Genomic DNA, 12266 nt, shown 5'->3' with positions numbered 1-12266 from the left:
ATTTTCCGATACCCTGAGGGTCTCCATTTTTCGTGATCTGGGGTCGGGTGAGGGCTTATTTTTTGCGTGCAGAGCTGACGTTTTTAATTATACCATTTTGGTGCAGATACGTTCTTTTTATCGCCCGTTATTGCATTTTAATGCAATGTCGCAGTGACCAAAAAAACATAATTCTGGCGTTTTTCCTTTTATTTTTATCGCTACGCCGTTTAGCGATCAGGTTAATTTATTTTTTTTTTTATCAGGTGATTCTGAACGCGGCGATACCAAATGTGTAGGTTTGTGTTTTGTTGTTTTTATTTTGAAAGAGGTGGCGCTCGTAGCAATCTGGCATCAACAAAAATGGAGGTCTCCTTGAGACCTCTGGTTGTCATGCCGACGTGCCGATGACCCCCGATCATGTGATGGGGGTCACTGGTGCGCGTATTTCCGGCCTAATGGCCGGAAGCACTTGTTAAATGCCGCTGTCAGTTATAATAATATTTAATAGGCGCGAGTGGAATCAAAACCGCTGTATCTCGACTTTGATGCAGGCTCACCACCGGAGCCAACATCAAAGCGGGGTGATACTGCCAACGGATGTACTATTCCGTCCGATGGCAGTTAAAAGGAATTTGTCAAAAATATTTTGCTACCCCATATGAGAGCATTGAAGATACAAAAAGAGCATAGTAGAACCAAAAACACTCAGTTTCAAAAAATCACAGTAATCCGCAAGTGCTAGTAAAAAGATGTAAAAAACAGGGTATTTGGTTGATACGTTTTTTTGCAAAAAATGTATACTAAGCTGCTCCACCAAACGTCAAGGTATACCCATATAGAGCAGTCCTAACTGATGTATGCAATCCCTATCTGATGTGTTTAAAAACCTGATCATCTGTAGATTACCTGTGTGAACAGGGTTCAAAGAGGAAAAGTCCATGTGGACATGTTGAGTGGAACAGCTTTTGTGCAGATAGCCCAAGAGGAGTGGTGGGTAACTCCCTCGTCTTGGAGATACAAGAGAACAATTATAGAAACAGGAACACATGGGCTACTTGCACAGTGAACAAGTCTGTAGGAAAATGTTCACACACCACCTGAAACCTGAAGACACAAGAGAGCATAGTAGAACCAAAAAAACTCAGTTTCAAAAAATCACAGTAATCCGCAAGTGCTAGTAAAAAGACGTAAAACAGGGTATTTGGTTGATACGTTTTTTGCAAAAAATGTATACCAAGCTGCTCCACCAAACGTCAAGGTATACCCATATCAAAGCAGTCCTAACTGAGAGCAGCATGATCTATGGGCCTAGACCCCGATTCCAGCGATGTATCACTTACTGGACTCCTTCGTTCAGTTCTGATAAAGTGATTTTTATCTGCTTAAAATTTACCAGTTCTCTGAATGCTGTATAACCCCACGCTCACCACAGATTGGCAGCTTTTTGCCTATGCATAGTGGAGGGAACAGAGATAGAGCTCAAGAATGTTTAGGACTACATGGCAGCAAGTGATAATCTCCTGCTGATAAAATTACTTTATCAAAATTACAGTAAGCAGCCCAGTAAGTGGCTCATCACTGGAATTTGAGTCTGCTCCTACATCATGCTGCTCTCATGTTAAGTGTCAAAAGCTTGGGGACAGATTCCTTTTAATATTAAAATTGAATGCAGTGCAGTCAAGTTCTACTGTCAGCTATGGATCTATTGGTTCTTACAACTTATGTTTCTCTACTGTTCCCCCTTTTTCAGTCTTGTTTTTATTAGTTATAGCTTACTTTAAAGTTTAGGATTTCAGTTTTAGATGTCTGTTTTCTGAGAAATCACATCATGTATGGGCTTCATTACAGGGCTAAAGCCTAGATATGCAACAATGAGGCCTGTGGTCAATTACCGTATTTTTCGGACTACAAGACGCACTTTTCCCCCCCCAAAAAAAAGGGGGGTGCGTCTAATAGTCGCAATGCAGGCTTACCGTGGCGGCAGAGGTACGGCGGCAAAGGAGGCGCAGTAAGCGGGGTCCCTGTCTCCGGTGAGGTGATGCAGCAGCCCGGTAAGCAGCAGAGCCGGGTGAATCCTGTTGTTATCGGTGGTGGCGGCCACTTTCCTGAGGCCGCGCGTGCGCAGATGGAGCGCTCTGCTTCCCGGGGCTTCAGGAAAATGGCCGCCGCGATCTCCATCTGCGCACGCGCGGCCTCCCGCGGCCATTTTCCTGAAGCCCCGGGAAGCAGAGCGCTTCATCTGCACACGCGCGGCCTCAGGAAGATGGCCGCCCCCACCGATCACAACAGGATTCACCCGGCTCTGCTGCTTACCGGGCTGCTGCATCACCTCACCGGAGAAAGGGACCCCGCTTACTGCACCTCCTCTGCCGCCGCACCTCTGCCACCGCAGGATTCAACCGGCTCTGCTGCTTACCAGGCTGCTGCATCACCATACCGGGGAAAGGGACCCCTCTGACGCCATACTTCACACTGCGCCTCCTCATCCCAGCACCTCCTCATTCCAGCACCTCCCCACCTCTGCCGACACCATGCCTCCTGTGACCCTGCTCTGCCACCGCCAGCCCTCAGGTAAGATACTGTAAATTCGGACAATAAGACGGACCCCCATCTTATAAAAAATCTTTTTTTCTGTAATTTTCACCCCAAATTTGGGGTGCGCCTTATGGTCCGGTGCGTCTTATAGTCCGAAAAATACGGTAAGTAGACAGATTGACCTAGTCTAGGGAGACCTGAACTAACGATATTTGCCAGCATACAGCTCCTCCACAAAGAAAGGTAAATGATTAAAAGGAAAGGATTTGACTTTTTATTGCAAGCAATAAAGTTCAATGTCCTGAAGATTTTGAGGGAAAATGCAGAGTGCTGGACTATAGACCACGATAGCAAGAATGCGGTGTTTGTATGTATGAATAATATTTTTTTTATCTTGAATTGTAAAGTTGCATGTGTATTTTATTCTTTGTTCACTTCTGCATTGGTTCTATGTTTCAGGGAGCTGACTTTATTTTGGAGTAAGCTGCAGCGAAGAATTGATTCATCTCTGAATACTTTTCTTGAAAGATGTAGGCAATTTGGTGCAATTGCCAAAACGTGTCAGCACTTATTCTTTCTTATTAAAGTTGTACATACAGAGGTGAGTGAGAAATAAAAATATATATATACATATATATGTATATTATGTCATAATCTAGTAATTTGTCTTCAAGTTTTATTGGGCATTTCCAACAGGAAAAAATAAAGGTGTGCCAAATTTGTTTTCAAGTCCCCTGTATCTGCCTTATAAGCAGTTGTGGCTTTTTAATAAACAATGCATGCCATTGGTAGTTCATTTGATTTAGTCTTTCCTTTTTTCAAGTAGACTCATAATATACAACACCATACCCCTCATTAGTGAGCGTTCATGACTGAGCTCCTCCTACAGATAAATAAATGAAGGACCACATCCACAGAGTGTGAGTTTGTACATTGTTTTCCAGGACGTTGTCTGGATGCGTTTTAGTGAACCGGATTGTAAGCTCAAGTATTGGGTATTTTAATTCACACTTATTTGCTCAGCTTGTGCTACCCATCTTATACATGTACATCACGGTGTGTAAAGGTGTTGGTCTCTCTTGTTAGATCACAAGGGCATGTGGTGTCTGTTATACTGCCGGCTCCTGCATCAAACAGTAAACACCATAGCTAGCTCCAAATGCTATGATTGAACTGTTTAAATGTGGTTGTCAGATCCTTAACAAAGTCATTTTAAATGGTTTGTTGCCAGTGTACTTGATTAGCAGCGCACATCGGTAGCGGGGTGTGATTGGCTTGTCATGGCAGCAAGGGATCTACTAAAAGCCCCAATTGCTTGTGAGTGGGCTTCATATGGGATCGATAATATTCCTATGTAATACTATATAAGTGATCAGGTTCAAGTCCTCTAGGATGCAATTTAAATTAATTTGAAAATTAAATTAAAAATTCAATGCTTTATCCCCCCAAACTATATTTCTCCAAATCTAAAATAATTTAGTGTGGCGGGAAAAATCACTGCATCTGTAAAAATGAATACTGTGAAGTTAATTAACCCAAACTGTAAATTGCGTAGCAAGAAGGTAAAAAAAAAAGCAGAATTGACTTTCAATTTGCCAAACCTCCCCATAAAAAGCAATAAATACATCATATGTGCCCCAAAATATCAATGTAAACTACACGGCACAAAAACAAGCCCTCACCTCCCTTGCAAGAAAAGTAAAGACCAAAGTATACAATTTTTTTTAATCTTTTTAAATTCTGAATTATTGTAACCTCTAAAATAAAAAATCAACATGATTGTACTGACCTAATGAATCAAATGCTATAAAAAGGAAACTCCAAAATAACAAGCCCTAAAATGGCTGTGTGGACTGAAAAATAAAAAGAGCAATGAAGAGCAAAGCGCAGAATTCTGAAGGGGTTGATGGCTGGTTTACAGGATGCAATCTAAATGTAACACAGGAATACCCTTTTACATTTTGACTAGGGATTTTAGATCAGTAGAGATGGGTTAAGTTTTAGGTTAAATATTTTGTCATCTTTAATTAAATTGAAACCTTTGTCTTTTAGGCTGGTGATGATGGTGTTCCCATTTCAATCATGCTATGCATCCGGGCACTTCAGATTACATCGACTGAAACTGATGCAACCAAGTCTTCTGTCTGCAAAACAATAGCATGCCTCTTACCAGAAGATTTGGAGGTGAAACGTGCCTGCCAGCTTACAGAATTCTTATTTGAACCCACATCTGAAGGCCTAGACACATTAGAAGAACTGTTTCTTCAACCTGACCAAAAGCATGTTGAGGAATCGAGTGTTATTTCAAACTCCCTCCGCTGTGAACTCTTACTTGCACTGAAGAGTCATTGGTCATTTGATCCAGAATTCTGGGCCTGGAAAACGTTAAAAAGACACTGCCTTAAACTTCTTGGTAAAGAAGTTTCCGATTCAGAGGAAGAACGTTACGGAGATACAAATGAACCCGATATTATAAATGCCTCATTGGCCAGCTGTGAAATACTGTCTGACCATAAAGAAGAAGCACAAGAAAATGCTTCCATCGCAATGGATAGTGCTAAAGTGAAAAGGGCAATTGCTTCATCTGAAAGATCTGAAAGATCGAAGCGTTGGCAACAATATAAATTTATATGTCGTATTTGTAAAAAAGAAGTAATTGAGGTAAGGATTCTTCACCATGCTAGGAAGCACTTTGAAGATGGTGTTTATTCCTGTCCCGTGTGTGTAAAAAAGTTCAGGAAGAAGGAAGTGTTTGTTCCCCACGTGATGGAACACATGAAGATGCCCATGAGACCTCGCCCTCCAAAAAAAGTGAAAAAGAAGGAGGTTATTGAATTTGGGCCAGTTGTTGAGTGTAAAGTTGAAAATGACACAGCTGATTACATCTCCTTTAGGACAATAAAAGATAAAAATCTGCAAGACCGAGATGTTTATCCGTGTCCTGGAACTGGATGCTCCAAAGTTTTCAAACAGTTTAAATATTTAAGTATACATCTGAAAGCCGAGCACCAAAACAATGATGAGAATGCTAAGCATTATTTGAACTTGAAAAATCTGAGAGAGAAGTGTGCTTTTTGTCGGAGGCATTTTATCTCAAATTTTCACTTGCGGCAACACACTAGCTTCCACCTAGGACCTCTACCTTTTGTGTGTGTGTCTATAGACTGCAATGAAAGATTTAAAACTATTAATCAACTGCTTAACCACAAACAAGTCCATGTGGACCCCCAATATAAATGTGAGCTAGAAGGATGCCACCTTGTTTTTGGTGACTTAGGACTGCTTTACCACCATGAAGCTCAACATTTTCGAGATGCTGCATACACATGCACTTTCCCACAATGCAAAAAGTTTTATTACTGCAGCTCTGAATTCCAGGATCACATAGCTACACACGTAGCTTGCTCTGGTGATGATCTTAAAAATACGACTGAATTGTTTAAAGACCTGCAAAATGAATCCGAAAGACTATTTAGCACAAAGTTTGATTACACACATTTTTCGTTAGATAGACGGTTATCATCTGGTACAGGAACACACTTGCTGCCTGAAGAGCATGTAGACAAAACTTTAAAATGCTCAAGCAATGCGGAAATTTGTGTGCATCGCGGCTTGAGTTCAGATGGCACTTGTAAACTGGAAAACAATGGGAAAGTTGATTGTGAAAGACTTGATCAAGCCATGGTTAAGTACTCGACTGACTCGGATAGTCTTCTCAATCTTTTAACTAGCTGTGAAAAGCCATGCAGTACAGATGTTAAAGAGGAGCAAGATGGACCAAAAGAAGTGTCGGAAACACTACATGCCCTTACAGAGCCAGAGAAGCCCATCAAACAAGAAAATGAAGATATTGCTCTCTCTGATAGCTGCCAAAGCTCTGCTACTTCTGAGGAAAGTTTGTTTGAACTTCTCACAAGTTTGCAACAACTGAATTTAAAAGCCTCGGATTCCTCCAGATTTAGGTCCTCTGCTCAAGGCCGTCAGCCCAAAGCCAGCTGTTCTAACAAATTTTCTACAGCTCAAAAAGGCAACAACTCGAAACATGACAAAGTTATCAGTCTGTTTTTATCTCGCTTGGCAGCCAAGCCATTTGCTTGTGAGCTGTTGGGCTGCAGATCTGCTTTTGTTACAAAAGGTGCTCTATTGTTACATTACTGTAAAAAACATCAGTATACAAGGGAAAAAGCTCTCAAACTCAGCGTACTCCAAAGAAAATATTCTCCTTTTGAGTGCCATATCTGCCTAAGACATTTTACGAGGAAAAACCTACTTCAATTGCACTATGAAAATCAACATCAAATAAGGAAAGAAAAGACCAGGTCAGGATCTGCAAAGCTTGATAACAAGACACCTAAAAAGTGTATGGTAACTCAGAGACGTGCGATGTGCTGGGGAAATATCCATTTAAGTGAATCAAACGGTAATCTGAAGAGAACGCCTTCACCCCAGGATGATATGAATTCTGAAACGGATCTATGTAATGTGACTGAGGCAACAAGAGAAGATGACTTGGCAGAAGGGAGAGGTAGCCGACGAGTGGTAGCTCAAGGGAAGTTGTGCTATATTTTAAATAAATATCATAAACCTTTTCACTGCATTCATAAATCTTGCAATGCTTCTTTTACCAGCCAGCGGAGCTTAGTTCGCCATTATCAACTTGTACATCAATATAATAGGGAATCTTTATGTTTGGAAAAAGACAAACGGGAAAAGAGTGAGCATGGCAAATGCAAAAGGATATTTACTTGTAAATATGAACAATGTAGAAAAAGCTTTATTTGTGTCAGCGCTCTGTCTAAACATTACAAAGAAGTTCATGATCAGGATGACAGTAGTGAGCAGGACTTTGCTTTGTTTGATACTAAAAACCACTTCAAAACTGACACCGACGATGGAAGCGAGGCTAGTAGTAGTGAATCTGAGATTTATTGTGATGTAGAAGACTGCGATGCCGTTTTCACTGATCATACCAAGTACACCCGACATATACTGTCCCGACATAGAAAGTACACCCTTTATGATGGCAGGAGGAAAAGGAAAAAAAAGGCAGAATTAGGCGAAAATTATAATCAGCCGAAACGCTGCAATCGTTTGATTTACAAAAAGAAGAAAATAAAAGGCAAAAATCGGTGCCCGGTGACCAGAACAGATGTGGTCGAATATAAATCCAGAGAGGAAGCATTGCAGATGTGTGCCCAAAATATTGACTTCACACAGTTTCCATGTATGGTTCATGGCTGCTCCTCTGTCGTAAAGCTAGAAAGTAGTATTGTACGACATTACAAACTAACACATGAAATGAGTTCTGACTATGTATACGATCATCTTTCAGAGTTGGTATATCGTGTGAAGAATCTTCCAAAGGGAAAAGAACAGTCAATTTCTGAAGAACATAGTCCTAGATTGACTCTACGCAGTGATATTCACCGTGCTTCCAATGGAAAGCCTGATTCTTTGAGAAACTCAAATGGTGATCTAAGAAGAAATGGTCCTGTGGAAATATCCAATTTTAAAGAGTCTGACATCAGACCTTTCCGTAAATCTGAAGACAGACTTGCAGATTCTAATGAGAAAGAAAATGTCTCTTGCAGAGGTTTTCAAACGGAATGCAAATTGGAAAATAAGGCAAGTTCTCCACGGCAGTCTATAGGGTCCATTGCCCTATCCACTAAAGAGGACAACACGCAAGAACAAATACAGATAGCAATTGGACTTAAGAACTTTAAGCCAATGGGGTTTGAGTCCTCTTTCCTGAAGTTTTTGCAGGAGAGTAAAGACACAGATGACGAATTTGAAGAACTTGAATGGAATTACCCTCAAAAGTGCACTCTGAAAAATCGAAAACGATCCAGTAAAGCTCAAAATAACCAACAAATAAGTTTGTCCTTGGGCCAGAGTACGACATCGGAACTCACATTACAAAGTTTAAGGACAATGTTGGATAAGGCATTGTCAGACTGTGGTGACCTGGCTTTAAAACAACTCCACCAGCTTTATCAAAGGCCAGTTGTTGTTTTGGAGCGCTCAGACTTCACCGCACCTCTAATAGACCTCTTTTCCAATAAAAAAAATGATAAACTCTGTGTGGGGATTTCATGAAATACCCCTTTCCCCTAAAATATTGCCAGTGTTAATTTTGAGGGAACTTGTCTGAGCACACAGAAGGATTCTCTTATTAATAAGAGTTGTACCATATAGACATTTGTGCAATTAGATGTAACATTTCATGAATGTATTTATGTGTTCACAATCTTTGGTTGATCTTCCCAGCAGTTTATTGTACTTGGTGCTAGGACATCAATGTAATGGGGCTTCCTTTGACAATAAATGTGCATGATTGTCTGGGAGTTTGGGGTGTTACAAGACTTCATACTTGAATGAATATGCACTTAAACGTGCACTGTGTAATATATTGTACACTACGACCTCTTATATTTTTTGAGTTCTGTTTAATAAATGACAATTTCACTTGTTTTGATGGAGCATTCCAACTTTTTAAAATCTATTTTTTTACTGTAACATAAGGCTTTAAATATTTTTTTGCTAAAATCATGTTTGTTTTTTTTTCCCCTCTTTAAATTAAATGCTTTAGGAAGGGTCTGTGTTTTCTGCACTGAGTGTAGTCTTAGGATGAAATTTTTTTTTATTTTTGTATTCTGTTTAAATAGAACATAGATTTTTGATGCACTGCGGACATTAATAAATATTATTTTCCCTGTTAATTTGAGTTTTAAAATGTGAAAGTTTTTTTAAGTTTTTATTTTTTTAGTATGCGAATGTACATTCATTAAAATCAGTAGGAAATGTAATATTTTTCTGTCTCTGTATAGAACTGTTTCTCTTCATATAGAAATTTGCTTAAAGGGAATTTGTCATCTTAATTTTCGCATATAAGCTGCGGCCACCACCATTAGGGACTTGTCTACAGCATTCTGTAATACTGTAGATAAGCCCCCGATGTAACCTGAAAGGTAAGAAAAACAAGATTATACTCACCTGGGGGGGCGGTCCGGTCCCATGGGTGTCACAGGTCGGGATCCAGCGTCTCCCATCCTCATACGATGTTGTTATTATTATTTTATTATAGTTCCATTTATTCCATGGCGCTTTACATATAAGGAAGGGTATACATAATAAAAGCAAGTACAATAATCTTAAACAATACAAGTCATAACTGGTACATGAGGAGAGGACCCTGCCTGCGAAGGCTCACAATCTACAAGGGATGGGTGAGGATACAGTAGGCCAGGGTAGAGCTGGTCATGCAGCGGTTTGGTCGATCGGTGGTTACTGTAGGTTGTAGGCTGGTCATGTTGCCATCCTTGCTTCTGTCGCTTCTGCGCAGGTGTACTGTTTTGCCCTGTTGAGGGCAGCGTAAAATACTGCAGTGCGCAGGTGGCGGGCCTCTCTGAGCTTTCCCTGCGCACTGCAGTACTTTGCGCTGCCCTCAACTGGGCAGAGAATTGCACCTGCACAGGAGCCACAACAGAAGCAAGGAGGATGGCCACATCGTATGAAGATGGGAGGCGCCGGACCTGCGACGTCCCATCGAACCGGACCGCCCCTGAGTGAGTAATAATAAATAATAATAATCTTTATATAGCGCCAACATATTCCGCAGCGCTTTACAGTTGAACAGTTTCAAACAACAGTCATAAGTAACAGGGTTAACAATACAATAATTAAAGCACAGTGAGTACAATCTAACCTGTTTTTCTTATCTTTCAGGTTACATCAGGGGCTTATCTACAGCAGTACAGAATGCTGTAGATAAGCCCTTAATGGCGGTGGCTGCAGCTTATAGGCGAAAAATGAGGTGACAGATTCCCTTTAAAGATTAGGGCTCGTCATGGTACTAATAATAAAATACATGAAATCAATTGTAGGTTTACTCATGGGTTACAGAGTTGCCATATACGGTGTTTCCCTTGTACTGGTATCGATCAGTATGATTTCAAATGAATTTCCTCTATTTTGTGCTCTTGCCATTAGAACTTTATTCTGGGCTGTTTCTCTTTTGTTCCTACAAGGAATTTTTTTTATTAAGTTGACATCCAGTTGTTAAGGGTCTGTTCCTTCAATCTGACACAATCGGTGCTGACAGTATCACAAGTGGAATGATGACACTCGATTTATCAGGCATTTCAAGAGTGTAACCGAGAAGTGGTTAAAAAAAAAATCTAGAATTATTTTATGAGGAATGCAAGTATTTACTAAAGAAACATGGCAGGAGATGTGGTCAGGTCTTCTATAAATACGTATTATTCTCAGAGTAGTCAAACTAATTGGCCATAAGGTGGTAATGAACATCAAACGCTTGGTTGGCCAACATCTGTCCTTGCCTTTCCTACACATATACTCATTTTGGTTCTAATTGTTCTCAATGCGGAAAGAGAAAAGGCATCTGCAGGACTCCACTATCGGCTTATCTTCTGTGAGAAGAAAAGATCTAGTATGCTGAAAGCCAACATGTTCACATCTACTGTTCTAGCTGTACGTGCTAATATGGTGCAGTTTCTTTTCCGAACATTGGTAACACACGTGCTGTTTTTGGTGCAAGGTTTATTTTTTTCCAACACCCCCCTTCCCGACAGGCAATACTAGTTCGTTATGCGCTGTCTGCTGCTCCCCAAACTACCTGCAGATGTAGTGGTAATTTGAAGGTAAATAGCATTTAAAGGGGTTATCCCATCAATAAAGTACATTCTAATTCATAAATGAATGGAATACGAATATGTTCCTGAATTGGATGTTTTTAAAAACCAAGCAAAAATTTTTCCTGTGCTGAGATCTTATAAATGTGTCCCTACTGTGTAATGTCTGTGTCTTAACTGTACAGGGGCATGGTCTGATCGTACCATATCTCCTGGGCAGGGGCATGATGCAAAAGAGTATACAGACATTACAGCATGGGATCGTCGCTGATTGTGAGTTAAAGCATTTCCCTGCCTTTTTTACATCACAGGAAGAATCAGCAGACCTGTCTGTATACTCTTTTTGTTTTGTCCATTGCCCAGGAGATGTGGTATTTGCAGGCCACTATCAGAAACTGCCATAAAACAATACACGAGTAAGAGAAACTGATCAGTGAATACAGGAAAGATATGTCTTGGTACCATGTTAGCCAGTAGATAGAAAAATATTTAGAATTGAGAGTCCTCAGTGGTTGATACCTTTTAATGACTAACTGAAAAGATGGTAACAAATTGCAAGCTTTCGAGACTACTCAGGTCTTTTCATCAGGCAAAGACTAAAAGAAATTCTGAAGAATCACATATTTATGCACAACATAGCACAGAAAAAAAAGGGGGAAAAACCATGGATAAGACGGGTGACATGAACAGGGAATAGCGCTTCTACAAATCCCGTCTCCTGCTCATCACGGGACTACTGGCAATGCAGATTTTACCACCCTGTTTTCCATCTTTACACAGTACATTGTAGGGCCACATTTGTAAGATTATCTCTGCACAGAAAAAACATTTTTTAACCACATCAAATTGCTGAACTTATTCCAAGATCTATTGATTTAAATGGTAGTTTGTGGAACACCTTTTAACCCCTTAATGACCTCCAATAGGTCTTATTACTGACCTGCGATGGCATCCTCCGATGGGTGATAATCCAGCAGCTGTCAGCAGATCTCTATACAACTTGCTGCATCAGCCGCCATCAATGTTGGCACAGTCCATTGCTGTTTAACCCCTTGGATGCTGCTGTCAAGTGATTACAGCATCAAAATGCGGAAG

General features: G+C 40.4%; 1 protein-coding gene across 1 annotated transcript in view; it reads left to right on the top strand.

The window, feature by feature from the left end:
- The window catches only part of RLF (RLF zinc finger), a 31304-nt gene extending 22312 nt beyond the window's left edge, over positions 1–8992 (top strand). The window contains exons 7-8 of the mRNA XM_069757122.1: positions 2977–3118; positions 4570–8992. Of these exons, the coding sequence (XP_069613223.1) occupies positions 2977–3118; positions 4570–8616 (4189 nt within the window). The 3' untranslated portion in view covers positions 8617–8992. The remainder of the gene's footprint in view (positions 1–2976; positions 3119–4569) is intronic.
- The last annotated feature ends 3274 nt before the right edge of the window (positions 8993–12266 follow it).

The sequence above is a fragment of the Ranitomeya imitator genome, chromosome 3 (assembly GCF_032444005.1).
Source record: "Ranitomeya imitator isolate aRanImi1 chromosome 3, aRanImi1.pri, whole genome shotgun sequence".
Taxonomy (NCBI): domain Eukaryota; kingdom Metazoa; phylum Chordata; class Amphibia; order Anura; family Dendrobatidae; genus Ranitomeya; species Ranitomeya imitator.
This window is presented reverse-complemented; position numbering and strand designations above follow the sequence as displayed.